Genomic DNA, 27,107 nt, shown 5'->3' with positions numbered 1-27,107 from the left:
CCCTGATTGCTTTAAAAAAAAATTTGTTTTATTTTATGAAGTGATCTTCCATATACATGGCCAACAGTAGAATTTTTTTTATACATACTATGAATAGTTTTCATTTGTGGGGATTTTTTGTTATATTTTAAAATTTGAAAAATAGAGTGTGAAATTTAGAAGATTTGCCAACCACCGTTTTAAAGTTAGCTTTCAAAATATTGTTAGTCCTGCCACAAGCTCAGAGGAATACAGCCGTGGTAACTTTGTCAGTGACTACAAATCTTACATTATAACTTAAGTTGAGAATTCTAGCAAAGCCAGTAATGGTTTTGAACAATAATTGTTTACATGTTTTAAGAGAAGGAAACTTAAGATTTGGTTTGCGTGATTTGCTGAAGGCCACAAAGCTTGTAAATAGTAGAGCTAGTTCTTGAGCCCCATGTTGTTACTCAAAGCCAGGTGCTTGACATTCTGCCATGTTCCCTCAAATGTGTGTAACTTCCCTAAAGTTTTGGGCTAGAACTTCAACTTTCTACTCCAAAATGAAAAGCTGACTTAAGCAGAGAACATTAGTACCTGGTTTTTCATTTACAGTCCCAGTGTTGCCCCAAGGGGAAGAGTTTTTTTTTTAATTTATTTACTTTTAGTTTACAAAATTTCAGTTCCACAATCCCTTGAGTTTCACATTTTCTCCCCCTCCTCCCCCCGCCATGGTGGCATGTAATCAAATACAGGTTCTACAAATACCTTCATATTAAACATTAGTCAAGTTGTAAAGAAGGATTATAACCAGTGGAGTGAACAGTGACAAAGAAGGGACAAAAGCAAACAAAACAAAAAAGAGAGATAGCAAGTAGTTTGCTTCAGTCTACATTCAGACTCTGTAGCTCTTTCTCTGGATGTGGCTATGCCTTTCCATCATGAGTCTTTTGTAGTTGTCTTCTAACTTTGTATTGCAGAGAGGAGCCCAGTCAGTCTGTCAGAGTTAGTTGTCACACATAAGATGTGTCTGTAATAGTGTACAAAGTTGTCCTGGTTCTGCCCTCCTCACTCAGCATCAGTTTATATAAGTTTTTCCAGGTTATTATGAAGTTCATCTGCTGCTAAGGGAAAGAATTTTTAAAAGATCATTTGATGCAGGCACAAACCCTCAATGGGACCACTTTAGTAGCTCCAGGCCTATTTCAACTGCAGCTCCTTTTGGAAAGTAAAAGAAAGCTGGATATGACAGAACCAAAGGCCAAAGGGACTAGAGACTAGAACAGAATAATGGAGAAAAAGATACCAATCTAGAGTGGGAGATTAGGATATAGTCTAGAATTGCTATGTTAGTGTGGTAGTAATTTGGCAGAGCATTGATGGAGCTTGCTAACTAGAAAAACCTAGTAGTTCCACTCCACTGAACCTTTCTGTATGTGATTTGCAAGTTGTTATCTATTTAAACAAAACATTTAAATGAAAACATGTATTAATACTTAAGCATTTGTTAAGCAGCACTGTTTTATGCAAAAGCAAGTCCTTTAAAAAAACAATCCAAAAACTTTTTTGTACCTAAGAGAGAGCTCTTGGCTAATTAAAGTAATCTGTTCAGCAAAAAAGAAAAACCCCCAAAAAGCTGTTTTTGTATTAATATTTCCAACAATATGCTGTCACAAGTGTTGCATTGATTTTTTTCTCTCAATTTTATTGCACATAATTATGACTCACTATATATTTGCTGTGTGACCTAAAGCAAATTGTTTTCTCTGAACCAGTTTACCTAGCCATAAAATGAAGGGGTTGAACTAGTTGACCTTAAAAGTCCCTTTTAACTCTAAAAGTCAAGTAATTGTGTTTTTAAAATTAGATTGCAAAGTTAATAGCTATTCAAGGTTGTTATAGAGTATTTCTTGTGTATACCCCTTACAAAAAAAGCAAATTACAGAAGGAAATTTTCACATTTATTATGCTTTGTACAGTTTGTGTTTCTGAAGATTGATATTAATTAAAAGTTAACAAAAATTAGTCATGTCTTCATAAGTAAATTGCAGAATAGTCACTGATCTACATTGGTAGAAAGCATTTTCTTCACCATGTACCTGGTAAAATCATAGGTCTAAACCAAAAATAAAAAAGCATTGCTATTGAATGCATATAAAGTTCTTATGTGTATTAAAAGTTTAACGGTCCTTATTGGAACTCACACATTAAAGGTGGTATTTTATTTTTCAGATTATTTCATGCATTTTCCTATTCAACAAACCTTGACATATCCAATTATCCTAATTATAATTTACACCTCTTAAATTAATTTGATTTGCTATAGATAATATCTCCAGACAGACTACTCTTGAGTTATTTGAGATAATAGCAGAGAGTGTAATAACCTAAGTGAAAATATACTCTTAAAACATGAAGTAAAATCTCATCCTCACCTTGTTAGAAACTTGTACTTTGTAGTTGGCAACCTCTGCTAATCTGATCATTTCTCACTAGCCAGCTATAGCCCGATACCCACCAGAACTACTGAACCACAGTCACTAGAGTGAGAGTATGAAGGCCTGGGTCTTAGGCCCATCTGTGCTACCAGGCCACTCTGTGAACTTTGGCAAAGCCATTAAGCCCTTTCAGTCCCATATTCCTCATCTATTGTAACAACAACAATAATCTAGTTAACATTTATATAGTACTTTGTTTGCAAAATGTTTTATATCTGTCTGCCTGTCTCCTTCACCTATAAGCATTTTTATTATCCCCTTGTTACAGGTAAGGGGAGAAGTTGAGAAGAAGTTAAATGATTTGCCTAAGGTCACACAGACAGAATCCCAGCTCATTTCTTTTTGACTAAAAGTCCAGTGCCTTATTTTCTCTCCCACCCATCTTCCTTGATAAAGAGAATATCCATTCACACTTATGTACCATTTTAAGCTTGGCAAAATGTTTTCCTCACAACAAACCTTATGAAGCAGGTATTACTCTCCCCATTTTACAGATGAGGAAATGGAACCAAAATGACTTGCCCAAGGTCACTCTGAATAAGTGGTAGAACCAGAACTCATGTTCCCTAACCCACACCACATCCCCTTTTCCATTCATAAAATTTTATTGCACTAATGTAGTTTAATACTCTGAAACAAAGACAGCACAAAGGTTTATGTTCTAGTTAGGTTAGAAAGAAAAGAATTTGAGCTAGCATTCAGAAGGAAACAGGTTTTAGGACTGTGGCACAGACAGTTTAGCTTTTGTTGTGGTCATACCCAGAGAAGAGTGTATCCTTCTGACAGTTTAAGATTTCTTCCCTTCACTATTTCTGGGGTTGCCACACTTAATTGCTCTGACCTCTAACCCTTCCCTTTTGGATGCCTGTTGTAATTTCTCTCAAAGAGAAAATGTTGGGACTGTGTTTGGAACTTGGGAAAGATGAGAAGGGATTCTTTAGGCATCATATAGATATATTTCTCCGTGTGCCATCCTAGAAATAATATACCAAAGAGATGCCTAGTTAGGTTTCAGTGCAGACTCTAAAGGGCTCTGTAGATCAGACAGATCGTGGTTATTTGCTGATTGGATGGTTCACTCACAGGTAAATGAGAACTGACAAAGTATATCTGATCTGGATGTTTTCAAAGTCCTCTTTCCACATCAGTTTTTTAAATTTCATTCCTATTTGTTTCACTGTCCTACCTCCAATTTAGCTAAGAAATACACTTTTATATACTAGGATAACAATAAAAACATTACTACATAAAGCATATGCCTAATCTCTTAACTTCCATCTTACACGATGTTCCTTTTAAATGAAATCTATGTGTTACTTGTTTTAGTGGGGCTGTTCGGTGGAAGTTCTGAATAAAGTTATTTCAAAATGTTTTTTTTTCCTTCATATAGTTTCAATGTTATGGAGGCCCAGACCCTAATTAAACATCCCAGCTTCTCACAGGAACCGTGGGGCCCTGGTTCTGGAACTTCATAGGCTGTTTGGTTGATGCACTGAATAAAGTTATTTCAAAATGTTTTTTCCCTCACACATAGATTCGATGTTACAGAGTCCCAGACCCTAATTATAACATCCCAGCTTCTCACAGGAACCGTGGGGCCCTGGTTCTGGAACTTCACGGTAACTGCTAGTATTAATGCGCCAGATGGAGAATGGCATGGACTCTGCAAAAGACAGCCCCTTTGTCATGCACAGAGCGACCTGCAAATCAAAGTCTCAGATTGGCTCTTCAAACAAAAAAAAAAGCCTTAATGCTTAATAATAGGGCAATAAAAATCTATCCTATTGGAAACATATTTTAAATCATCCTTTTGGTGATTACTTGAATAGAAAATTATTCTTTTTCACTATTAAAACGATTAGGCAAAAGCATCTCTGGTTGACAAAAATCTTTGTTTAAATGTTTGTTGTTTTTGGTGTGTCTTCAACACTACTTTAAACAAAACCTTTCCACCATTAAATAGAATCATTTGGGTGTTTGTTTTGGGAGATTGGAAAATTGCCAGTAGGATATGCTTAAGGAATTCAGGGAAGATTCTGCTTTTTCCCCCTAGTCTCCTATAACCCCTTCCCATCTAAAGTCTATGCAAAGAAGTTTGTTTTCAGTACTTCACTAAAATGAAAAAGTATCTTTATTTTGCAGCTTTTTTTCACTTGATGTTCACTGCATTCTAATGCAGTTTTTTTCTCTGTCCTTTTCTCTGAAGAAATTTTCTTTAACAAGTGCTTTAAACTAGACTGACTTTTACCAGCCTTTTGGATCATTTTAGTTGTCCTTCAAGTACAACTTGAGGATTTTGTTTTTAAAGATACTACTTCTCCCACATAATTCAGTGAGTTCAAGGAATCAATAAATCCCACAGCTCAGAATTAACAGTAGCCTGAAACTTTAGAAATATATGTTTATTGGAAAATTCATTTTCCAGAGTGAAAGCACCTTAATCTTCATCCTTTCTTTTTTTTTTTTTTTGACACAGGGATAGCAGTGCTTCATTTCCATAGTTTAACAATAGGAAAAGTGTTCTGAATGAAATCTGATAGCTGAGTCTACCATAACTAGATGAGTCAGCTGGCTGTCTAGGGGCTTTCATTAGTTTTCCCACAGTAAGTACAATGGAATTGGAAATATAAAACTTTAAATGTTGTTTCCACAGTAGGAACAGTGATGTCTTGTGTCATTTGAAAGTTAAGTCCAGTTAAGTAGCAATAGTATGGACTTTGGGCTGGAAAATGAATAAGTCATAATCATACTTTTTTTTTCTTTTTTTTTTTGCTTTTTGGAGGGGGGATGGCAGGGCAGTTGGGGTTAAGTGACTTGCCCAAGGTCACATGGCTAGTAAGTGTGTCAAGTGTCTGAGGCCAAATTTGAACTCAGGTCCTTCTGACTCCAGGGCTCTCTATTCGCTGCACCACCTAGCCACCCCCATCATACTTTCTTAATCTAAATTTTTTAGTTAGTAGGATTTGGAGAGCAGCTAACTACATGCTGTTTAAGAATACAGAGGTCATGGGGCGGTCAGGTAGCATAGCAAGTAAGAGCACTGGCCCCAGTGTCGGGATGACCTGGGGATCAAATCCGGGCTCAGATACTTAGCACCACACCCAGAAATAACTGGCCGTGTAACCTTGAGCAAGTTACTTAACCCCGATTGCTTTTAAAAAAAAAAAAGAATGCAGAGGTCATTTTGCACATGTATTCATGTGGTCAACCAGTAAATCTGTCTAGGTTGCCAATTATCATTCCACTCTAAAGTATTCCTACCTTTCTCTTGGTAGTTTCTCCTCATAACCTTCAGCTTAGACTTTCCACATCTTTCGAAGAGCAAAGAGGAAGAGAAGTAGAATTATGTTTTTAGTCCCTGAGGTTTTTTTTATTTTCTATATCACTTCTCTCAGTGAGTAGATAATGAAGGAATGATTGATGAAACTCTCTACTGAAGTACGTTTTGTTTTGTTTTTTTTTCAAAGATGGTGGTACATGCATTTTAATATTACAAAATACCATTTTAAAATAGTTTCTTTTTTTCTAATGATTGCTTCCTATATTTGAGTGATTCCTCACTTACAGAAACTTATTATTTAAACTTAATGCTGGTATCATCTTGTGAAGAGAAATTTTGAAATTTGTCTCAAACACCCATATTTAGCAGGACTTGAATAACTTCTGGGGAAGTGCTTTGGTATTTAAAGTCTGATTCTTCAGATACTCAAAAGAGGTGCTTATTTCCACTCATGTGTGGTTGATACTATTGGAAATCATTCAGCATACCTTAAAGATTATTCTTTGGGTAGGACAATTAGAGCTGAAACTCTATACTCATGTATGTATCATCCAGTCAGTCATATGATTATCTAATGTTATTCTGAAGGGTTTTTTGTTAGTCATTTTTCATTTGTGTCTGACCCCATTTGGGATTTTCTTGGCAAAGATACTGCAGTGATTTGCCATTTCCTTCTCCAGCTCATTTTACAGGTGGGGAAACTGAGGCAAGCAGGGTTAAGTGACTTACTCAGGGTCATATACCTAGTAAGTGTCAGAGACCAGATTTGAACTCAGGAAGATGAGTCTTCCTGACTCAGGGTCTGTACTCTTATCTGCCCCACCACTTAACCACCCCTGTTCTGAAGTTTACCATACCCAGTTTCAATTCCATAGCTTTCATAAAACAAAGCATATCAATGCTGAGGGGATAACATAAAGAGGTAATTTATAGGTTTCATCCTCTACTTGTTAATAAGGATAACATTGCTATTTCCGAGTCTTTTGTTACTTTCCTTGTCCTTCAGAATCTATTACTAGCAATTATTAATAAACCAGTCATTTGATTAGCTAGTGCAATTAATAGTCAAGGTAGCATTTTCAAATGGACAAGCTTGCTTACTTTAGAAATCAGGCTGCACATATGCATCTTTCTTTTTGTCAGTATTTATTAAGCAGTTAGTATGTGCCAAACACTTTTGCTAAGAGTCAGGGAGCTCACAGTCTGATAAGTGTCCTTTGTAATGTGAGCCCATCCTGAACAAGGCTGATCACTTACCCAAAGTATAGTACATCAGTATTTGTCACTTTAAATGTTTTAAATGTGTGTACCTGTTCACACATGCATATGACTCACATACATGTAGGTCTTGTGCGGTAGAAAAATTAAATGGCACAATTTCTAGATTGTTTTAAGAAACACTTTTCATAAAATATAGGGCAGGACACACAATATGCCTGAAGACTCCTGCAAAGAACTTTTTACTAGGTGGCACAGTGGCTTCAGACCTGTAGTCACAAAGACTTCCTGAATTCAAATCTGTCCTCAGACACTTAACTAGCTGTGTGACCCTGGGCAAGTCACTTAACCCTGTTCACCTCAGTTTCCTTATCTGTAAAGAGATGGAGAAGGAAATGGCAAACCACTCTAGTATCTTTGCCGAGAAAACCCCGAATGAGGTCACGTAGAATTAGACACAACCAAAATGACCAAACAGCAACAGCAACATCAATAAACCACATTGATCAGCTTGTACTTTCATAGTCAAGAAAATATATTCAGATTGATAAACTTAGCGTAAATCTTGTTAATTTTCATTCTTTGTCAGTTTATTCCAGCTCTGTTGGAAACTCAAACCCAGTGTATTAATTTGTTGCCATTTCTTAACTCTGAGAAACAAAAGTCACCCTTTTGCTCAAAATTAATGTTTCTCATTTTTATCCCCACTTTTGGTGAATTGACATCTTCCTTCAGTTGTTTTCGATGCCTGTGATTTGTTAGGGGAAGCAGGGGACCATACTGGCTAGAGGGCTGTCTTTTGGAGCCTGGAAACTTGGGTTCAGCTTCTACCTGACATTTACTAGCTGATCATGTTACTTCCTGATGCTCCCGGCAATTCTCTTAAGACTGTAAATTGCAAACGAATTGCCAGTTTGCCTTATAGATGGAATCTTGATGAAATTATTCCCCTGGACTACAGTCTTGTTGCATTTTTACCTTCCTTTATCACTGTTCAGAGTCCTAATCCCTGTCCTGATTTGGTAACTACCTCAGGTTTGGTGGTTTATCCACACTTTCTTCCCTTGATTGATAGAAGGACATAGTTCAGCCCTTTCTCCACCCCCCACCCCCACTCTAAGGGAGGAAAAGTACTCTGGTCATTTAGGAGGCTTCCTTTTTTTTACTCCTATCAAGGAGAGTTTGGCTTTAGGTAATTTATTTGACAAGATGTTATTCCAGCCTTTGGTTGGGAAAACCCCGAACAGCTCTTTAATTGGTGTTCCTGAAGCATAAGTCTGACTGTCACTGCTCACTACCTTTCTGAGGAAGCTCTAGTGGTGGGCTCTTGTCTGAAGGGTAAAATGCCAGCTTAAAGTCCTTCACAGTCTGACTCACTGACTCCAGCTTGTCTTTCTAGGCTGATTGGAACCAAAGCAGTTTCCTTGCTGTGCCTTGTACATGACACCCCGTTATCTGGCTCTGGGCCTTGCACAGTTTCCCCGAGTCCTGCAGTGCACTTTCTCTTTTTCTCCACCTTTTGGAATCCCTAGTTCCCTTCAGAGTTCAGTGCAAATGCCACTCTAGGAGACTTTGCTGATCCAGTAGCTGGTGCTCCACCCTTACCTATCACTTTGTGTTTTTTTTATCTGTAACTATGTTGTTACAAATAGAATATAGAATAAGAATATAAACTTTTCATTCCAGCTTCCACACAGTGCCTGGCACATAGCAGGCATATTCAAAGATTTATTGATTTGAGACCAAATAAGTGCCATGTGGATATCCTCAATCAGAAACGGAGATTCCTTGACTTTCCCTTTTTTTTTTTTTTACTGGCAACCAGTAGAAAGTTTGGCTGTCATTACTTTTTTAATATGAGCATGACTGTACCTACATCCAGAATAGGACATTTAGAATTTTTATATGAAGCTTTCTTTTATTCCTTTGCAACCTGTACAGAATTCAGACTATTCAGAGTGAAATGCCAGCTTCCCTCTAATTTCAGAACTCTTCTGAACTCGTTTGTAGCCACAGTCAAAATGTTATACCTCATTTTTGCCAAGAAAGTTTTCCATCCAGAGATTGAAATTGTGAAAGTCTAACACTGAAGGAATAAGTACTGTTTTTTTTTTTCTTTTAGTAGAGAACTAAAGTTTTTAGATGCTTTGCAACCTCCGTTTTTTAGAAAGTGTAGTTTGTGAGAACTAGTTTTAGTGCCTTAAAATGTTGGCACATTTTAACAATAAAAAAGTAGTAATGTCAGAACTTGTTTAAAGCTACCCATTGAATGATTGCCAAAGCTAAAATCGAATCCAGCATGCTAAACTCCTGCCTGTTTTTCTTCCTTCTAGAGCACAATTCCTTTCCTTTGTAACTCAAAGGAGATTAAGGTGACCTACTTCGTAATAGCAGCTCTAATGAATCAGCTCAGAGATTTTTATTCATGAAAAAAGGGTTAGATATCAACTGGTTTATAACTATGTCTGCTACTCTAAACAGTTTTGTTCTCTTACACTTTCAGTAGAGTCCTTCTTAGACCTGCTTCAGTTTGTATCCTTGGGAATTAGTTCAGGAGGGCTTTTCACTGGTGGTCAAGATTGGTGCCACATTTTTAGGAATCAAGTGGCCAGTCCCAAAGATTCAGCTCTCTGGCAGAATAGAGCTGTCAGCCTCAAGTGAGGTGTTTTAAAAATCAGGAAAAGCAGCCCATAACTATCTGGTACACAAATTGACACTGCTTTTCCTTCACGTTATTAGGATGTCAGTGGTCTAAAAGCAAGAACAACAGCCTGAATTCTTTTTTAAAGATTCTATATGTAAGCATTTACAAGCAGGCCAACCCAGACATTTTTTTTAGGAATTTCTCTTCAGTGCTTTGCAGTGAAACCATTTTGCGTTTTGTGTTCACTGTTTTAAATTCAAAGTAGGGCATAAAGTTTATTATGTGGTATTCCATCCATTTTTATTTTGTAGTTCTATACATTTTGGTCCTTCCCCTTCCAAAAGGCTGCTTTGTATGTCTATCTAGCAGAAAGCTGTAAAATGTGTACCCTCCTCACCCAAGACTGAGCAGCTCATCTTTAACCCCAGCTTAATTTCTAGTCTACTACTCAATCTATTGACAGCTGAAGAACTGTGAGCTCTTCAGATTCTAGTTGGTCTAATTCAGCCCATTTTTCACTAGATGTGTGTGTACCAGAGTTACTGTGTCTAGTCCCTGGCTAAAGTCATTTCTTCCAGCAGGAATGATTTTTTTTAATTTATTATTTGTTTACTTACTTATAGTTTACAACATTCAATTCCACAAATTTTTGAGTTCCAAATTTTCTCCCCCTTCCTCCCTATAGCATTATGCAATCCAATATAGGTTCTACAGATACCTTCACATTAAACATTAGTCAAGTTGAAAAGAAGTATTATAACCAATGGAATGAACAATGAGGAAGAAGGAACAAAACAAAGCAAAAAAGAGAGAGCGAGTAGTTTGTTTCAGTCTGCATTCAGACTCCATAAATCTTTCTCTGGATTGGGGATAGCCTTTTCCATCATGAGCCCTTTGGAGTTGTCTTATAACCTTGCATTGCTGAGGTGAACCCAGTCTGTCAAAGTCAGTCATCACAAATTCAGTGTGTCTGTAATTGTGTACAATGTTCTGGTTATGCTCTTCTCAGCATCAGTTCAGGTTGTTATGAAGCCCATCTGCTCCTCATTTCTTATAGCAAAATGGTATTCCATTACATTCATATACCACAACTTGTTTAACCATTCTCCAATTGAGGAGCATTCCCTTGATTTCAAATTCTTTGCCACCACAGAAAGAGCTGCCACAAATATTTTTGTACATACTGGTTCTTTTCCTACTTCTGTGATCTCTTTGAGATACAGCCCTAGAAGTGGTATTGCCAGGTCAAAGGGTATGCACATTTTTATAGCCCTTTGGGCATCGTTCCAAATTGCTCTCCAGAATGATTGGATCGGTTCACAACTCCACCAACAATGCATTAATGTTCTGTTTTTCCCACATCTCCATCCTCTTATTTTTCTGTTTTATCATGTTAGCCAATCTGAAACAGGAATGATTTTGAAGTGAGAACTGTTCGTATAGTTTGAGTATAGTTTGAACTCAAGAGTCAATTATACAGGGAAGAGAAGAGTTTTAATCATTTTAATTCTACCTTATGAACTTTTATAACTTTGATGTCCTTTGCTTGCTTTTGATGCCTGCTTGTCTTGGACCTGTTACTTCTCTCACAGTTCCTCCGAAGAGCTGTGGGTGAGATCATAAACTTGCTCTAACACACCTTCAGGATGAAATGAAGGATAGGCCTTTGCCTTCTTTCTGAATCTTTTCTTACCCTTGTTCTTTTCCTGTAGAATCTTAGAACTTTTATAGCTTTAAGTTTTATTGCCCTAGGTTTTCTGATAATTTCTTCTTAACTATGAGACATTTGCAGTATCCCCAAAGCTGAATTATAGCTGCTTTCAAAAAAAACTTACAAGAAGTCATACTTAGGGAGATGATTAGTTAGAACAAGAAATATAATAATAATGTGTGATGGATTATTTTTTCCCCCACTTCAACTGGGGCAGACAATTTCATTCTTTAAAAGGCAGCAGGTTTATGCAAGGTCATACATAGAGTTTTATCTTAGTTATTTTATTTTCATTGAAGCTTATAATTTTTCTAACTGCTTCCTGGTATTGCAAAGTATTTCATAATTTTATTTGTGACATATAAGTACTTCTTTTTTTGGGTAATTAACACTCAAAAATGTTCTCTCTTTTTTGGTGAGAAAGGTTAAACTTTGATGGGACTTTTCCATTTGGTTGGTAGGGTTTATTTTGTTTTTGCTCCTGTTTCACACCAACTAAAATGAGTCCAAAAATCCCTTTCACTAAAAGTGAGGTTTTTATTGCTCTGTGAAATTTGTCAAATTAGATTGAAGAGTTTTTATGGGTTTTTACTTGAATTTTCCTCAACAAATTATTTGGTACCTTCTCTTTTCTTCCACTCCTTGCCCTTTTGGGCACTCCTTTCGGAGGTTTTCAATTGTGCATGATAGAGGAGAGCTGCTAAGCTTGCAGTTGATTAACCTGAGATTGTTTTGAGTAATTCTGCTTTTTTGGCTTTTTGTACCTAATTAGAATTGATGTGACTGAAGTGCAAATCTTCATAATAATCATGCATTTGCTGGCAGTGATTGGAGGACCACCTTTTTGGCAATCTATGGTAATTTTGTTCACATTGTATATCCCATGTAATGCATGTTATGTACCCTGCTTGTGTTTTCAAATGCAGTATAATCCAATTAAACAAGAACTTGTAAAGTTATTTCATCCTCTTTAAACCCTCAGGAACAATAGGACACAGATAGTTTTCTTTAGGAGGTGGGGAGTGTCCCTTTTTTGGCAATCTGTAGAGCATTTGGTTCAGTGCAGAGATGACAACTCTGAAGGCCTTTGAGAATCTCTGACCTTTCTCAGAGCTTGTGGCCGTCTCATTTTGACAAATGAGGAAGTAAACTACAGGAGATACATCAGGATGCCTCAAAAGTGAAGATTTATTTAAACTTTTATTTCTTTTTCTGAACAAATGGAATCCATTAAATTCTCCCTTTAATCATTTAAAACCACAGACAAATAAATATAGTGGACAGAGTATGTTTTTTTTCCCAAAATAGAATTAACATTTTCCTTGAAAGCAATGCCGAAGGACTTTTTTTTGAAGCAGTTATTAGGATTTTGGTTTTTCCACCTTACCCGAAATTTGGGTAGTCACAATAAGCATAGCATACCTCTTATCAAAAGATTGATGGCACTGTATTCCACAGAGGTTTGGGCAAAGTAATTTCTGCTTCCTGATCACTGTATCTGTAACTGTATTGTTGCTTTTTTCCCCCTCAGAACAAAGTTATAAATAATTTGGTGATTATCTTAAAAGCAAGTTCTTGAGCTAGAAATAATTGTTTTTTTAAAATTCTGATTAATTTAAAAGCAAAATATAGGAAAAAAAATCAATTTACTTAAGGAGGAAGTATGTCCCTAATACAGTGCCCTAAGCATTTACTACCAAGGATGAGTTAAAGGCCAGGGAAGGCAGGGAGAAGGTAATAAGACTACAACCAACATATTACCTTAGTAGATTTTGTTTAAAGCCATTCCATCACATTGTGTGCATAGTGCCCCAAATAATGTCGGTTAGAACTTGATTTTTATTACTTTAAGCCCTCAAATAGATTCCACCACTTTGTTTTTAATTTAAAAGTGAAAACTCAGTTCCAGGAAATAATTTTCCTCAGTGTCCTCATGCTATTAGCATAGCGGCCTGAATTTCTGTGCTGAGATTTTAAAGTGAGATGCATAAAGGATATGGATCAGTGATGTCAAACTCCAGTAGAAATGGGCCACTAAACTGTACATGCAAGCAACATATTGACTTAGAAATCTACATGTTGACATCATGTGTATTGTATTTTTTTAAACTTTAAGTGTTTAACATTTAAATATCCAACTTTAAAGATTTCCCAATTACATTTTCATCTGATTCTGAGGGACCTGGGAGTATTGTAGGTCTTTTGTGGCCATGCTTGACACCTCTGTAGATCAGTGTATACCACAGGTTCCTGTAATTAACAGAAAGCTGCCACATTTGGGCTTTTTTTGACAGTGTGCTTTCATTATCAAATAATAGCAAAAATGTTACTTCAGAGCTTGACACTATGCTAATTCAGGATGTACATGTGATGGCAGTGTAGACATTTATATATGATAGAAGTGGAGCGAGATATAGTAGAACTCAGGGATATAATGATTTTCTTAGGGGCGGCTAGGTGGTACAGTGAGTAGAGCACCAACTCTGGAGTCAGGAGGACCAGATTTTAATCTGGCCTCAGACACTTGACACTCTTACTAGTCGTGTGACCTTGGGCAAGTCACTTAACCCCGATTGCCCGGACCTCCCCCCTCCAAAAATAATAATTTTTTTGTAGGTTTTGGTAGTTGGCTCAACTGATAAATGGCTTAGCTACCTCAGAATCAAATATTTGAGGAGTACAAAAATATGTGATATTTTCTAAATCCATGTGAAATTAAAGTTATTTGAAGTGGTTCTTTTTACTGTAATATTGAAGAAAGTAGATTTATAGAAAAAAGAGCAGAGTCTTAATACTTTAAACACAGGAAATCTATACTTAAGATATTTGCCCAAGCAAGCAGTCCATTGCATAATGAGCTGCTTTGAGAGGATTAGCTGTTTCTTTGTTGAGGTTTTTTTGTTTGTTTTTGTTTTTGAAATATATATATATATCCTTGTGAATTTGAGAAGACTCAATTTCTGGCTCCTTTTTTTTTTTTTTGGTAGAGATGGATTTTCACCAAGATTAATAGAATGATCACAATGCCTTATATTTGGGGGATTTGTTTTTCAAATGTAAGAAATTATTTTTTCTTGCACAGCTGTGTTTTATCAGTTGCAAAGTCATAGACCAAAAGAAGACCATAAAAAAGGTTTGAATTTTGTTTTCTTTCACTAAAGTTCTACTTTAGTGCTAACTTGAGGTATGGTGGTGATCTTGAGAATTCTTGAAGGCACTCCAGTGGAGTGCTAGCTCTAATAGACCCAATCAAGCTGGAAAGAATTTTAATAAGAGTCTGGGGAATGATTATTCCTCTCTTACCTAAGGATCAGCTTAGCAACATTGGTGGGGAAGCTCTGCAGATTGTCTGGAGACAATGAATTTTTCAATCACCACAACTCTTGAAAACCATCAACAAATTTGTTAAGGAGTTGCCTTATATGCTTTGTTGGAGGGAACCTCCCACGACAGAGAAAATTGTGATCTTTACAATATGGAAGAAAGACTTCTTTATTGTTACTGAAAAAGCATATTTTATTAGCATTTCTCAGAACCATCTTTAAACACTCCAGTTTGGTATAAAACAAATTCAAGTCCTTCAGACATTGGGATAAGTCTATTATAGAACTGCAGTTATGATTTCTCAATTGGATTTCCGATCCATTTCCCTTTTTAAGTCAAATTGCTGCTTTAAATTATAATAATGTTTATGTAGCATTTTAAGGTTTCCAAAGTGCTTTCTGCATATTAAACTCTTCGATTCTTTAACATGTCCTAGAAATCCTTGTGTGCAGATAAAAATTTCTATGAGTAAAATTCCATTAACAGTAAGAGTAGCCTCAAGTTGTAGAACCTGGTATGCCTCAATTTCATTGATTGTATTGATTAAATAAAGAGCACAGATTAAGCTAGTTTTAGAAATACTCTTCCTATTTAAACAATTTGAATATAGTGTTGGTTATCATTCAGCACTTAATGAGGCCTGGTGTTGCCTTAAAGTATATAATCCCCAAATTCTTTAGAAAAGAGTTGGTGGCTATTTGTGCTTAAATTTGCTAAACAAGTAGAGCTTTTGGGTTACTACACCATTGAAAACATTTAGCAAATCGGTTTTCCTATTCAGAGACACAGAACCAATTGGAATCTAGAAAGAGTCAGTGAGATTTTAGGATTTTTCACAACCCCTGACCCATTTCCAATGACAGAAAATTGAGTAGGTGTAATTTTGATACATAAATTCAGCTGCATCACAACCTAAATGTTCCCAAAGGAGTTCTCTTTTCATGTAGAGGCCTACCTACCCTACACTATCCAACTGCCTTAAAGGACACCTCTTTCCACATGAAAGAGACACAAGTCCTCTAGGCCAGGGCTTCTTAAATTTTTCCCACTCAATACCCCTTCAGTGCTTCTTAAACTGTGGGTTGTGAGTTTAAGAAGCGCTGCTCTAGGCTAGAGGTATTATGTGGTCAGTTCAGCTCTCACCATCAGCAGATTTTCAGAGATAACAGATCAGTGGCTGTTGTTGTTTCTGAGGTGCAAAACAAAAAACAAAAAACAACATTTCAAGAGAAATTAAGGCAATAGAAAGTTGCAGGTGACTACTACTGTCACCATGCCCCCATTCGTAAGGGGAAAAGAGAATATGGGTTAAGTAGTGGTGCCTAAGTATTGTATCCCTGTGTAGACCCTAGGGGTGAGGCTCCGAGACTGAAGGTTCACCTGACTTCTTGCCTCCCCCATGCAAGGGCAGGGTGCCTGGGCTCCTGTATAGTTGTTCTTCTACAGAGAAGGTAAGAGAAGGGAGGAGAACAGCTTCTATTTTCCCTCTAGGCCTGCTGCCTGTTTCTCTGCTTCGTGGCCCAGGCCATGTACTAATTTGCCGGGCTATACTAATGCTCTATATTCTTTTTTCTTCTTTCATAGGGCACCAATATGAGCTTCCATGACCCTAAAGTGATCTCATCAAATTTTAAATACAGTAGAACTCTGTTATGGCACAGATCTTTATTACACAGATTTGGATGTATGCCATGGGTCAAATCGTGTCCCCCAAAACATAAAAACTACGTACAGTAAAAGGCTGTTACATCAAGGTTAGCCTATACCATGGGTATCAGCACCAATGTGGTGTAGGGGAGTCCCTGTATTTAGCACTCACTTCAAAATGGAGCAAGATGGCATTTTTATCTTTGTCCTTGTGTAAGAAAACACAGTGATCACAGAAATGCCAGGAGGTGCATTAGATTTCGGCCACATTTAGCTGACTTGAGATGATCTTATGGTTTTCTTAGTTGGAACAGAGTTACTTTTTGGAGCTCAGAACAGCAGTACTGTTCCTCCTGTATTGAAAATGAGTCTTGAATTGGGAGAGGGGAAGGAAAGGGGAGTAGTTCAGTGTGTTCTAGTGTGTGCCAGAAAGAATTTGAAAAAATGTTGTCATTTTTTAAACTGGACTAGCATGTGGAATTCATGAAATTAAAATCTTCCACAGTGCAACATGAAACATCAACAGATGCTTTGAAAAAAACAGCTTAGCAGTACAATTTTGCAAGAGGTCATAGAGTGCTATAAATAAACTGAGTTCTTCAGTATTTTGAAGGAATGGAGTAAGATGAGACTTTTGTGAAATAATGACAGTTCCCTAGGCTTAATTTAGCTTTTGTCTACATTCTATTCCCTTTTCAACTGGGATTTATAATGGAATCAGACCTTAAGGGCTGCATTTTGTATCCTCACTCACACTCTTACTTGCTTTACACTGTAAGAAAACAGGGTAAAACATTGTACCTTACATCACTGGCAATCTTTTAATCTTGCATCTGTATTCTTCTGCAAAAGCAATTAACTATTAGAATGTTTCTGTTTCCATGTTTTAAAATTGGACATAATACCAAATAAAAACCTCTTATAATACATGGAAAAATTTAGGGGGGGGGAAGGGATAGAAATTTGTGGAGAGGACTTTTTAATGCAATATGGACTTTAAAAACTCACTGCAAGTATACCTCACTTTATATGATAGTTACATATCTGACAGGTTGTCAATTAGGAGCATAAAGGCTCAGATTTGAAAGGGACCTCAAAGATCGTCTGGTTCAGCCCCCTTCTTATTAGGAGATTCTGCCATAACTGCCATGACAAGTAGTCATCCATCCAGTCTCTGCTCAAAGACCTTCAGTGATACCTTCCAAGGCAGCTCATTCTACCTTGGTCCAGCCCTAGTTATTAGGAAACTTCTGTCCATTTCCTCTAGTTTTGCCTTCTGAGGCCCAGGAGAACAAGCCCGGTCCCTCTTCTGCATAACAGCCTTTCCCATTTTAAGACTGCTGTCAGGTCCTCCCTAAGTCTTCTCCAAGCTAAATGGCCCCACTCTCTTCAACTGCTGCTTATGTGGTGTAACCTCCGGTTCTGTGCCTTCCTCAGGTTTGTCAGCATCTTTCTTGTAGTTACTAATGAATTTAAAAGTAATATACAACTGTATTTAATTGGAGATAACTTAGTGATTAGAGGAACTATATAGTGAATCTTTGAGTAAAGTGAATAACTCCCCATTTTATAAAGCATGTTATGTTAGTACTTTTGTTTTTAGGCTCATATTAAAGTGAGGTACACTTGGGTGGATTTGTTGGGGGCCTTTTTGCCTGCTTTTCTTTTAGTTTCCTCCCCAGTGGCCTTTGGCTTTTACTAACAACTTCAATTCTGTGGGGTTAGGAACCTTATTTGGGAGCTATTGTAAGTGATTGGAGAAATAGAGGCCAAAAGGAACAGGGTATGTATCATAAAGGCCTAAAGAGAGTTCGTTGTAGTATTCACTCCAGACTAGTTTGCCTTACACCGGAACCTAGTTGTATTACTCATGAAAGAGCTTGTACTGTTGTTGTATTTTGCCAAAAAAGGATGTCAAGACAAATGAGACTTAATGCTGTTCGGTCTCATTCCCTGAAGTGTGGCAGCATTGTTTCTGATAGGAAAGAACAGGAAAACATACTTGGTTATTGTTGTTTTAAATGAGAGCTATTCTTCCTGAAATGGGACCACAGGGGTTTGGGAGAGGGTGATGCTTATAAATTTAGGAGCATTGTTTTAGAGTATTTACATTTTCTGTATAAATATATGTTCTTACTTCATGTTATACATGTTTTAATTTTGTTCTCTTTCTCCTATTAAAGATTCCAGTGCTGAATATTCAAATGAAAATTTTTCCAGCACTTTGTACTGTAGCAGGGACCATATTCTCCTGCACAAATTACTTCCGTGTAATCTTCACAGGTGGTGTTGGCAAAAACGGATCAACCATAGCAGTAAGTGTGCCTTCACTTGCTATTTCTGGTTGGTGTTTGAGCTAAGATTTAGAAGAGCTGCACTTTCATTTTTTCATTTGAAACTTTTTCTTTTAAAAAAAAATAGCCATAGGTATATTAATTTACAGTTTCCTCCCTTAGCCTTAATAGCAAACAAAAAATAACTTTAGGGGTGCATGGCTTAGTAAATTTGAACTCACAGGAGAATTCCTCAGATTTTGTTTTTTTCTTACTTAAACCCTGCTGCCATTGCTTTGGTCAGCTGAAGAAACAGCTGTCAGGCACAGTTTCCACAAATTCCACAGATTTGGAATTTGAGGAGAACCGAGTCTGCTCAGACTTCTCAGGAAATTGATTTGGTTTCATTGAGGTGCACTGTGTTAACTCTTTTCTTCTCTTGATTCTGTATAGGGAACAAGTGTCCTTTCTCCTTTTCTCCATATTGGATCAGTGATTACATTAGCTGCAATGATCTACAAGAAGTCAGCTGTTCAACTCTTCGAAAAACATCCCTGTCTTTATATACTGACATTTGGTTTTGTAGCTGCTAAAATCACTAACAAGCTTGTGGTAAGCACCATAAGACACCTTATTTTTGTTTATTGCAGTTTTACCTGTATACTAAGTCTGCAGTTCTTGAGCTTTTTTACCCTGTAATTCCCTGGGAACTCCTTCAGGCTCATTTCCTCTTTCCTCCAAATTCTCAAAGTGTATCGCAAAGATAAGCACATCTTAAAGGTATGTCCCCATCCATTAGACTGTGAGCTCCTTTGTATGCCTGAAACATAGTAGCGGCTTAATAAATGCTTACTGGTGAGGAAGGAGCTGGGTTCACTTTTGATGCTATAGTCGATATTTTCTCACTATCCTGCATTTACAGTTCTACTTTTCAGTTCCTGGAATGTCACTGCATCCCCTAATTTAAGAACATGGATTTGGACAATACCTCATTTTGCTAAGAGGGAGCACCACCCTTAGAGCAGGCTCAAAGTGGTAGTAGGCCTGGACCTGGGTCCTGAGTTAGAGTTGCCATCCCTGTCTGTCATGGTGCCATCTGCGGGCAGCTTTCTTAGGAAAGAACTTTTTTCCCCTTTCCACATTTTCCATATGTAAGAGTGAGAGACCTGCCTTTCCCCCTTTCCATCTTCACATACATCTTAGTTTTCCCAGCCAGGTAAGTGTCCTCTGACCTTAATGACCTATACATGCCATTTTTTTTCTGTTCTGCATACATACCACCTCCCTCAGTCACCTATTATAGCATGCTGGCTTGCATCCTGATCCTTTGTCTCAAGCCTCAGACTGTCCTTGTCCAGAGTAGCACAAGGTTAAGTAACCACAGGCCAAGCTGGAAGGAAGGGTACACAAGATTACAGCTTCATTTGGTGGCAGTGGAAGGCTTTGCCCATCTGGGTCATTTTGCACCCTGACCTGGATTTGTGTTTCAATTCAGCCATTTGATTTGTGATTTCTGGCGAGTCATTTTACTTGTGTGAATATCATCTGACTTATCTGTTAGATCGGGAAAGTCATCCTTCCATTACCTGCCTTATTAGGTTAAGGGGAAAAAAATAATTTTGTAAACTAAAATCTTGAATTAGTATCAGCCAGTGTTATTATTACTGCTTTCTTTGGGAATTGGTCACAAAACAAGAGTTTTATAATCATGTCAGTCAGCAACCATTTTATTAGGTGCTTATTCTGCACCAGGCACTGGCTAAGAACTGGGGCCAAGAACAGCCCTGCCACCAGGGAGCATAAGATACGTACATAAAAGAGGTGGAGGGCATGCCTAGGAAAGGCCTCCTGCAGAAAGTGGGATGTCACCTGAGTGAAAGGCTCCAGGGAAACTTGAGAGGCTGGCACGAGGAATAAAGCATTCTAGGCTTGGAGTGTTATCTTCAAGGTTTGACATATAGATCATGGGTGTTAGATTGTGGGATTAGTGGAAGAGAGAGAGGGAAAGGAGGAAAGATTTTGAAGAGCTTTAAATGCCAACCAGACAACTTCATATTTGATCCTATAAGTCATAGGATGTAATTGGAGTTCATTAATAAGGGAGCGACATGATCAGACCTTTATGTAGCACCTTGGAGGCCTGATTCAACCAGTGCCTAAAAGAAGAGTCGAGTCTACAAAATACCTCACAAGTGGTTGTCTGACCTTTGTTTGAAGACTCTCAGGAGAGGGAATTCATTGTCTCCTGAGACAGCCCATCCCTTCTTTTGCATAGCTCTAGTTATTTGGGGCTCGCTACCACCAAAGACCTGCTGATGCCTCATCGAAGCTTGGCTGTGACTCTAAACTTTCAGAAACAGGTCAAGTCTAAGTCACTAAGCTGTAGCAGATTCTACCCAGCTGGAAAGAGTTTGAAGGTGGGCCCAGGGAGGGTCTGTTGTCTAAGAAACAAGCTAGACTTCCAGAGGCTCACTTCCACATGGGGTCGTTTTTTGAGAGCGCAGCAAATCTCAGAGGCTCACTGAGGCATAGAGGAGTCGTGGAAGATAACAGGTAATTGGAAATAGTGAAACTCACTTCCTATGTAATCAGTTTTTGTTTTAGCTTGTGCAGCTGAGTAGTCTCTGAAATCAGATTCTTTCACCATACTGTCAGCCAGTGTGACGGCACACCACCAAACTCTCTCTTACTCACAGGTCGCGCACATGACCAAGAGTGAAATGAGTCTGCACGATACAGCTTTCATAGGTCCTGCCCTTTTGTTTCTGGACCAGTACTTCAACAGCTTTATTGATGAATATATTGTGCTTTGGATTGCTTTGGTAAGTGTTAGAACCTTGTTTACCTCGTTAAGTAAAAGTAACTTCATTTTGAGGGACCAGTGTAGAATTTCTAACTGAAACCTAAGTGTTTTTTAGGTTTATCCAGTAATGATGCACATAAGGTTGTTGTTGACTGAATTTGTAATGAATGTGAATTAATTTGGAATCATCAGTACATGATGATGCCTCTAGGGCTTTGTGAAGTATTATTTCTGGGTTTAATGATCATGTATGCTTGTTTAATACTCATATATGATCCCTACATTCATAGCTGCAAACCTTGTCTAGTAATGTGGCTTGCAAATATGAACTGCCTAGTTAAAGGAAGGGAACATGTAGAAATTTTATTCATTTGGTTTTTTTAGGGATTAAGTGTGATTTGGGTAGAGACAGATGCCGTGATATTTTTTTTTCCACATGGCCCAGGGAATGTCCAAATACTTTGCAAGATTCTAAAAAGCTTTTTTCCTTTCAGGTCTTCTCCTTATTTGATTTAATTCGCTACTGTGTCAGTGTCTGCAATCAGATTGCCTCCCATCTGCGCATAAATGTCTTCAGAATCAAGGCCTCCACAGCACATTCTAATCATCATTAGTGACTTAATTCTTATTGTAATGAGAAATAGGAAGCAGATTTTTCTGCAGGAAAGAATCAGAAAATATTGAAGAGAATGGGGATGGATAAGAACAAATCTAATTTATAATAATCAATGTTGTATAACTTCTAGTCTTCGTTCTTGGTAACACTCCTTAACTAGCCTCTATGAGAAGGGGGATTCCAAGTCCTATCCTGTCAAACATACATGTAGTCCTACTGGTTTTGGCCCAAGAAAGCATGCAGGAAATAATGCCTTGTCTTTGTCATTACCTTTGAATACTGAATAAACTTGTCCTGGGGAGCAGAGCTGCAACAATGGAAAATTTCTGATGTAAACTATTTACAGACCATTAAGACTGGTACTTTATAATTTTAATAAATCATCATCTTTTAGTGAAATACTTGTTTAGTGTTCACTCAGATTTTCTTTACTAAGGAACTCAGCTCATGGCGAAGAGATATCCACTGGCTCCTGTGGCCGAGCTAGTGCTGGTGACCGTGAGACTGGGTTGAAGGGGTTCCTGTGTTTACATTACTGGGGAAGGCCGAGTGTTACTGAAGAACGAATGACGGCCTTCTGGGCCTGGGGAGAGCCTCTCAGCATGAAGTATAATGTGGTATCTTTTGTCAATTACTTTTATTTTTTTAAATAAATATATTATCTAAAAGCCAACTTATTTCTCAATTTTATTCCAGTGGAAAGACTTTAAAAACTAAGTTTTAATGTTTGTTTTTTTGTATGAAATTTAAGCAAAATTTATTTCTGCTCTTTAATAAATAAGGAAATTCTATGAGTTGTGTTGTCTTCATCTGTACTGTGGCCCTTCTCTATTGTGTAAACATTTTCTGACTTGTGGGAGGAGAAATTGAAGTTTCTAGTGAAGAGTTTTTTTTTTTTAAGTCCTTGTTATCCTTTCAAGGACTGGTCATGTAGAGATACCAAAGCCCTCCATAAATAAAGTAATCAGTGGGGTTACTTTTTTTGCTCTTTTCTTAGAATTGCTAAGATACAGTTAGAAATTTGATGCCCTTTTGTGTCCCAGTGGTCCTAGGAGAAGAGTTTTCACTGCTTTATGAGGGGAGTAAGAGATTAGTACAATGCCCTTTAACAGAAAAGCTTTAAACCATTAACTAAACTGCCTTTTTTTGCCTTATCTGAATTTCACTTCATGGGATCTATGTTATTCATTACCCTGGATTATCAGTAGTTGCATTTGCTTTTCAAAGCCCATGTGAGTTAAGCAGGATGGTTAATTCATCTGTAAAATGGGGGTGATAATACTCATAGGGTGGTTATGAGTAAGGTGCTTTAATAATTATATATAATGGCATATAAACGTGAGATAAGTCTTGGTGTAGGATCTTTCCAAGACATCACTATTCCTACCAGTAGTCCAGAGAGAGGCTATATTCTGTGAATTGCTAACAGTTTTTCCTGCCCTCATACTAAGGGAACACACAAATTGAAACTCCCTGATACACTTTTACACCTCCCCCCCAAGTCTTTAACTTGCTCATTTCCCATGACTACTCTTCCACCCCTTTTTAGATGCAGAGATGGTTCTATCGTTGCTTGTGCCATCACTCCACTTCCATGTTCATGAATCCCAAAATTCTTTTATCCAATCAAAACCTGCTGTCATTCCACCTCTCCCTCTGCCTAACAACCTCCTTCAATTTCTCAGCCCATCACTTCTTTCCCAGCCCCTCTCCCTGCACTAAGTACACTCCCCTTAGTGAATCAGTTCAACTCGATACTCATTCTTTTGAATCCCTTGCCCTTTATCCTATTACTGATCTCTCCCCACCAAGCCTCATCCTTGGAATACTCCCACCATCTGCTGCCTTGGCTTCTCACGTTTCCAAACAAAGCTAGTGAAAAATCACAAAACCGTGCTAATTGGATTCACAACAAATTTGTTATGTAATCTCAACTAGAACCTCCCTGCATCAAGACATGCTTTCCATGGTTGACTCACTGTCCCACCCACAACAGCTCTTCCTGATCTTTTCATCCCTCCTCAAGCCTCCCATAGTTCACCTACCCTCCCAGCAGAGAACCTTGCTTCTTTCAGAGACAAAATGGAGGTCATTCATTGAAAGCTTCTTCTCACCTCTCCCAGATGCCTTCTGTCATTTCCTCTCCTCTCACTTCTTAATTCTATAGACTGGCTCCTGATGTCATTCAAACCAAGCTGCTCTTCCCAAGTTACTAAGGATTTCTTAGTTGCCCATTCCAGTGGTAATGCTAGACCTCTCTTCAGCCGTTGATATTGTCAGTCACCCACTTCTTGATACCCTGTAGGCTTTGGCAACACTACTCTCCCATTTCTATCTGACTGCTCCTTCTCTGTCTCCTTTGCTGGCTCTTCATCCATGTTGTGCCCATTAACTAGCTGTCCCAAAGGCTTCTGTCTTGGGCCCTCTTCTTTTCTCCCTCTATACTCTTTCACTGGCTGATCTCATTAGCTCCCATAGATTCAGCTATCATTTCTACACAGGCCTAAGCTCTCTACTGACTTCCAGTTTCACAACTTCAGATGCCTATTAGATATCTTAAACTCAGCATGGCCAGAACTTATCCTGGTATCTTTTCCCCCAAGTATTCCACTCTTCCTAATTTACTTGTTACTGTCAAGGGTTCCACCTTCCTTCCAGTGTCCCAGGCTCTCAATCTACATGCCACCTTATCCAATCTGTTTGCCAAGGCCCATCAATTTTACCTTCTCATCATAACATCTCACATACAGTCAGCTCTCTGACATTTGCCACTACCCTAATGAAGGCTCCCTTATGCCCTTCTACTGTCTCAGTGACCTGCTAGTTGATCTACCCACAAGATTCTCCTCACACCAGTCAGCCACCAGAGTGATCTCCCTAAAGTGCAAGTATAACTCTTTTTATTCTCTCTACTCAATAAACTCCAGTGCTTCCTGTCACCTCTAGAATCAAATACAAAATCCTCTCCCCACCCTTACCTTTCTGGTCTTTTTACCCCTTACTCTCCAATCTATCGACAAGAAACTCCATTTCTCATTTCTGAGCATCTCCCATGCCTAGAATGCTTTCCCTCCTCCTTTCTTGGCTTCCCTGGCTTCCTTCAATTCTCAGCTAAAATCCCATCTTCTATTGTAAGCATTTCCTGGTTCCATTTCATTCTAGTCCCTTCCCTCTATGATCTCTTGATTTCTCCTGTATCTAGTGTATTTACGTAGTTGTTTGACGTTTCCTTCGTTACACTGTAAGCTCCTTGAGAATAGGAATTGTCTTGCTTTCCTTTGTCTCCCAGTGCTTAGCACGGTGTCTGGTTCATAGAAGTTACTTAACAAGTGTTTATTTACTAACTGACATAGCACAGAGAGATTTAGGACCAGCTCTGATGTGCACGTTCTAGAACCCATTCTTGGATAGAGCTGGTAAGTGTTCAGTTAAATGATATGTGATGTTTCTCCATCCCAGACTCATTTAGATAGGATCTCATTTAAAATATACCCTAATTGGGTCATTATGTTAATGTGGCTCAGTGACTGTGATGTTTCATGTTCTATCAATTATTTAAAGGGCAGACTAGTCTTGAAAGTTAATTTGGCTATATTATAATATGGCTAGAGGTAGAATACCAGGAGGCGTTTCCTGGGCTTTAGAGGCCTAGCGTGTTAGGGGAAGGGCTACAGTTCCCACAGTATTCTCGTCCCCCATTAAGCATTCATGAGCACTATGGACTGCTAATTATGTAAGGGCTGGCGTTTCCCTGGAGAGAAGGTGCTATTTTATCCCTGTTTTACAGATGAAGAAACAGGCAGATGTGAAGGGACTTGCCCAGAGTCATACAGCTAGTGTCTGAATCAGAGTTCTAATTTAGGTCTTCCTGCCTCCCATGTCCAGTGCTCCATTAACTGTGCCACCTAGGTGTGTGCCTTCATGTCAGTGACATAATTTGAAAGTCGAGGGTGGTAATTCCCAAAGTCAGTTCTCCATCCACAGGAAGGAAGCATCTGGGCAGAGGATGAATGTCTTGTCAGTTGTTGTAGAGGTGAGAGATTGCACACAACCATCCTCTAAAATCATTTACAGCTCTTAATTTTCTATGATCCTATATTCTTAGGGAGAGGAAAGGCCATAACAAGAAACATTTAATAGTTGAACTGGGCTTGTTTCAGATCAATCAAGAGATAGTATCCAAAAATGGAGACTGACTAGATTAATGGGGAAATAGGATATTAGCACCTCCTACCCTCACCCCAATGAAAATGAGTTTTCTTAGCCATTATCTCTTTTCCCTTACTTGGATTTTCTTGTTTTCCCTGGAAATTAATTGTTTCTGTAATACCTAAATACCCTCAGTTTTCTCTAGCTTCATTCACCTGCCTCACTAAACTGATAAGTGAACATAGGGGCAAAGTAAAGTGTTTCACATTTGGCATTCTCATGAACTTTAGGTTACCCTTAAAGGCAGGGAGAGTACCCTAAACAGTCCCCTCCCTGCCCCACTCTCCCATGGCCCATACTAGAGCCAATCCCACCATTGCTGGGGAGCACCAACCTAAAGTCTGGGTCCTGCAGACTTGAGCTGGTTCTGTTCATAAGATCATAGATTTAAAGGTACTAGAGTTCATCCAGTCCAACATCCCCTTCCACTCCCCCATTTTCAGGTGAGGAAAATGAGGCCCAGAAAGTGACTTGCTTGTGGTCTTACAAAATAACTCAGGAAAGGTGGGAACCCATGTTCTCAGACTCCAAAGCCTCCTTTCCCTTTATCACCAACAGTCGAGACCTTTGTCCAGAACAAGTCTCCCTTGGAGTTCCCTTAACACTGTCCAAAATCACAGCCAACGTAGTGCCATCCCTCAAGGAAGGAGCTGGCCACAGTGTAGGCATTCACTGGGTCCCACTCTCTAACCCCATAGCTCAGATAATGCACCTGGGTGAAAAAGAAGGTAAACAATGCTGGGGCCATAAGGGAGGATTCATCAGAACTATCATTGTCCATCAACAGAGAACCAGTAGTCTAGCTATTAGCATAAAGAGAAGTGCTGAACATCAAATAATTCTTTCTGGAAGAAATGATTCTGGAAGGCCATACTCTCCAACTCTGCCCCCTCTGGGCTGGGATTCTCAAGCGAGATGCTTAA

General features: G+C 38.4%; 1 protein-coding gene across 3 annotated transcripts in view; it reads left to right on the top strand.

Moving 5' to 3' along the window:
• The window catches only part of CEPT1 (choline/ethanolamine phosphotransferase 1), a 42,150-nt gene extending 19,384 nt beyond the window's left edge, over positions 1-22,766 (top strand). For 2 of the 3 annotated variants that reach the window (XM_069090390.1, XM_069090389.1), the window contains exons 5-9: positions 12,085-12,169; positions 18,467-18,598; positions 19,010-19,168; positions 21,253-21,378; positions 21,854-22,766. In XM_069090390.1, the coding sequence (XP_068946491.1) occupies positions 12,085-12,169; positions 18,467-18,598; positions 19,010-19,168; positions 21,253-21,378; positions 21,854-21,973 (622 nt within the window). In that variant the 3' untranslated portion in view covers positions 21,974-22,766. Of the gene's footprint in view, positions 1-3,993; positions 4,079-12,084; positions 12,170-18,466; positions 18,599-19,009; positions 19,169-21,252; positions 21,379-21,853 lie in introns of all 3 variants that reach the window. The other variant, XM_069090391.1, reaches the window with a different exon arrangement.
• Positions 22,767-27,107: the final 4,341 nt, after the last annotated feature.

Source organism: Petaurus breviceps, unplaced genomic scaffold (assembly GCF_028583685.1).
Source record: "Petaurus breviceps papuanus isolate PSGF00001 unplaced genomic scaffold, PetGlider_PUasm1.0 186, whole genome shotgun sequence".
Taxonomy (NCBI): domain Eukaryota; kingdom Metazoa; phylum Chordata; class Mammalia; order Diprotodontia; family Petauridae; genus Petaurus; species Petaurus breviceps.
Note: the sequence above shows the minus strand (reverse complement) of the source record. Positions and strands in the feature narration are given on the sequence as shown.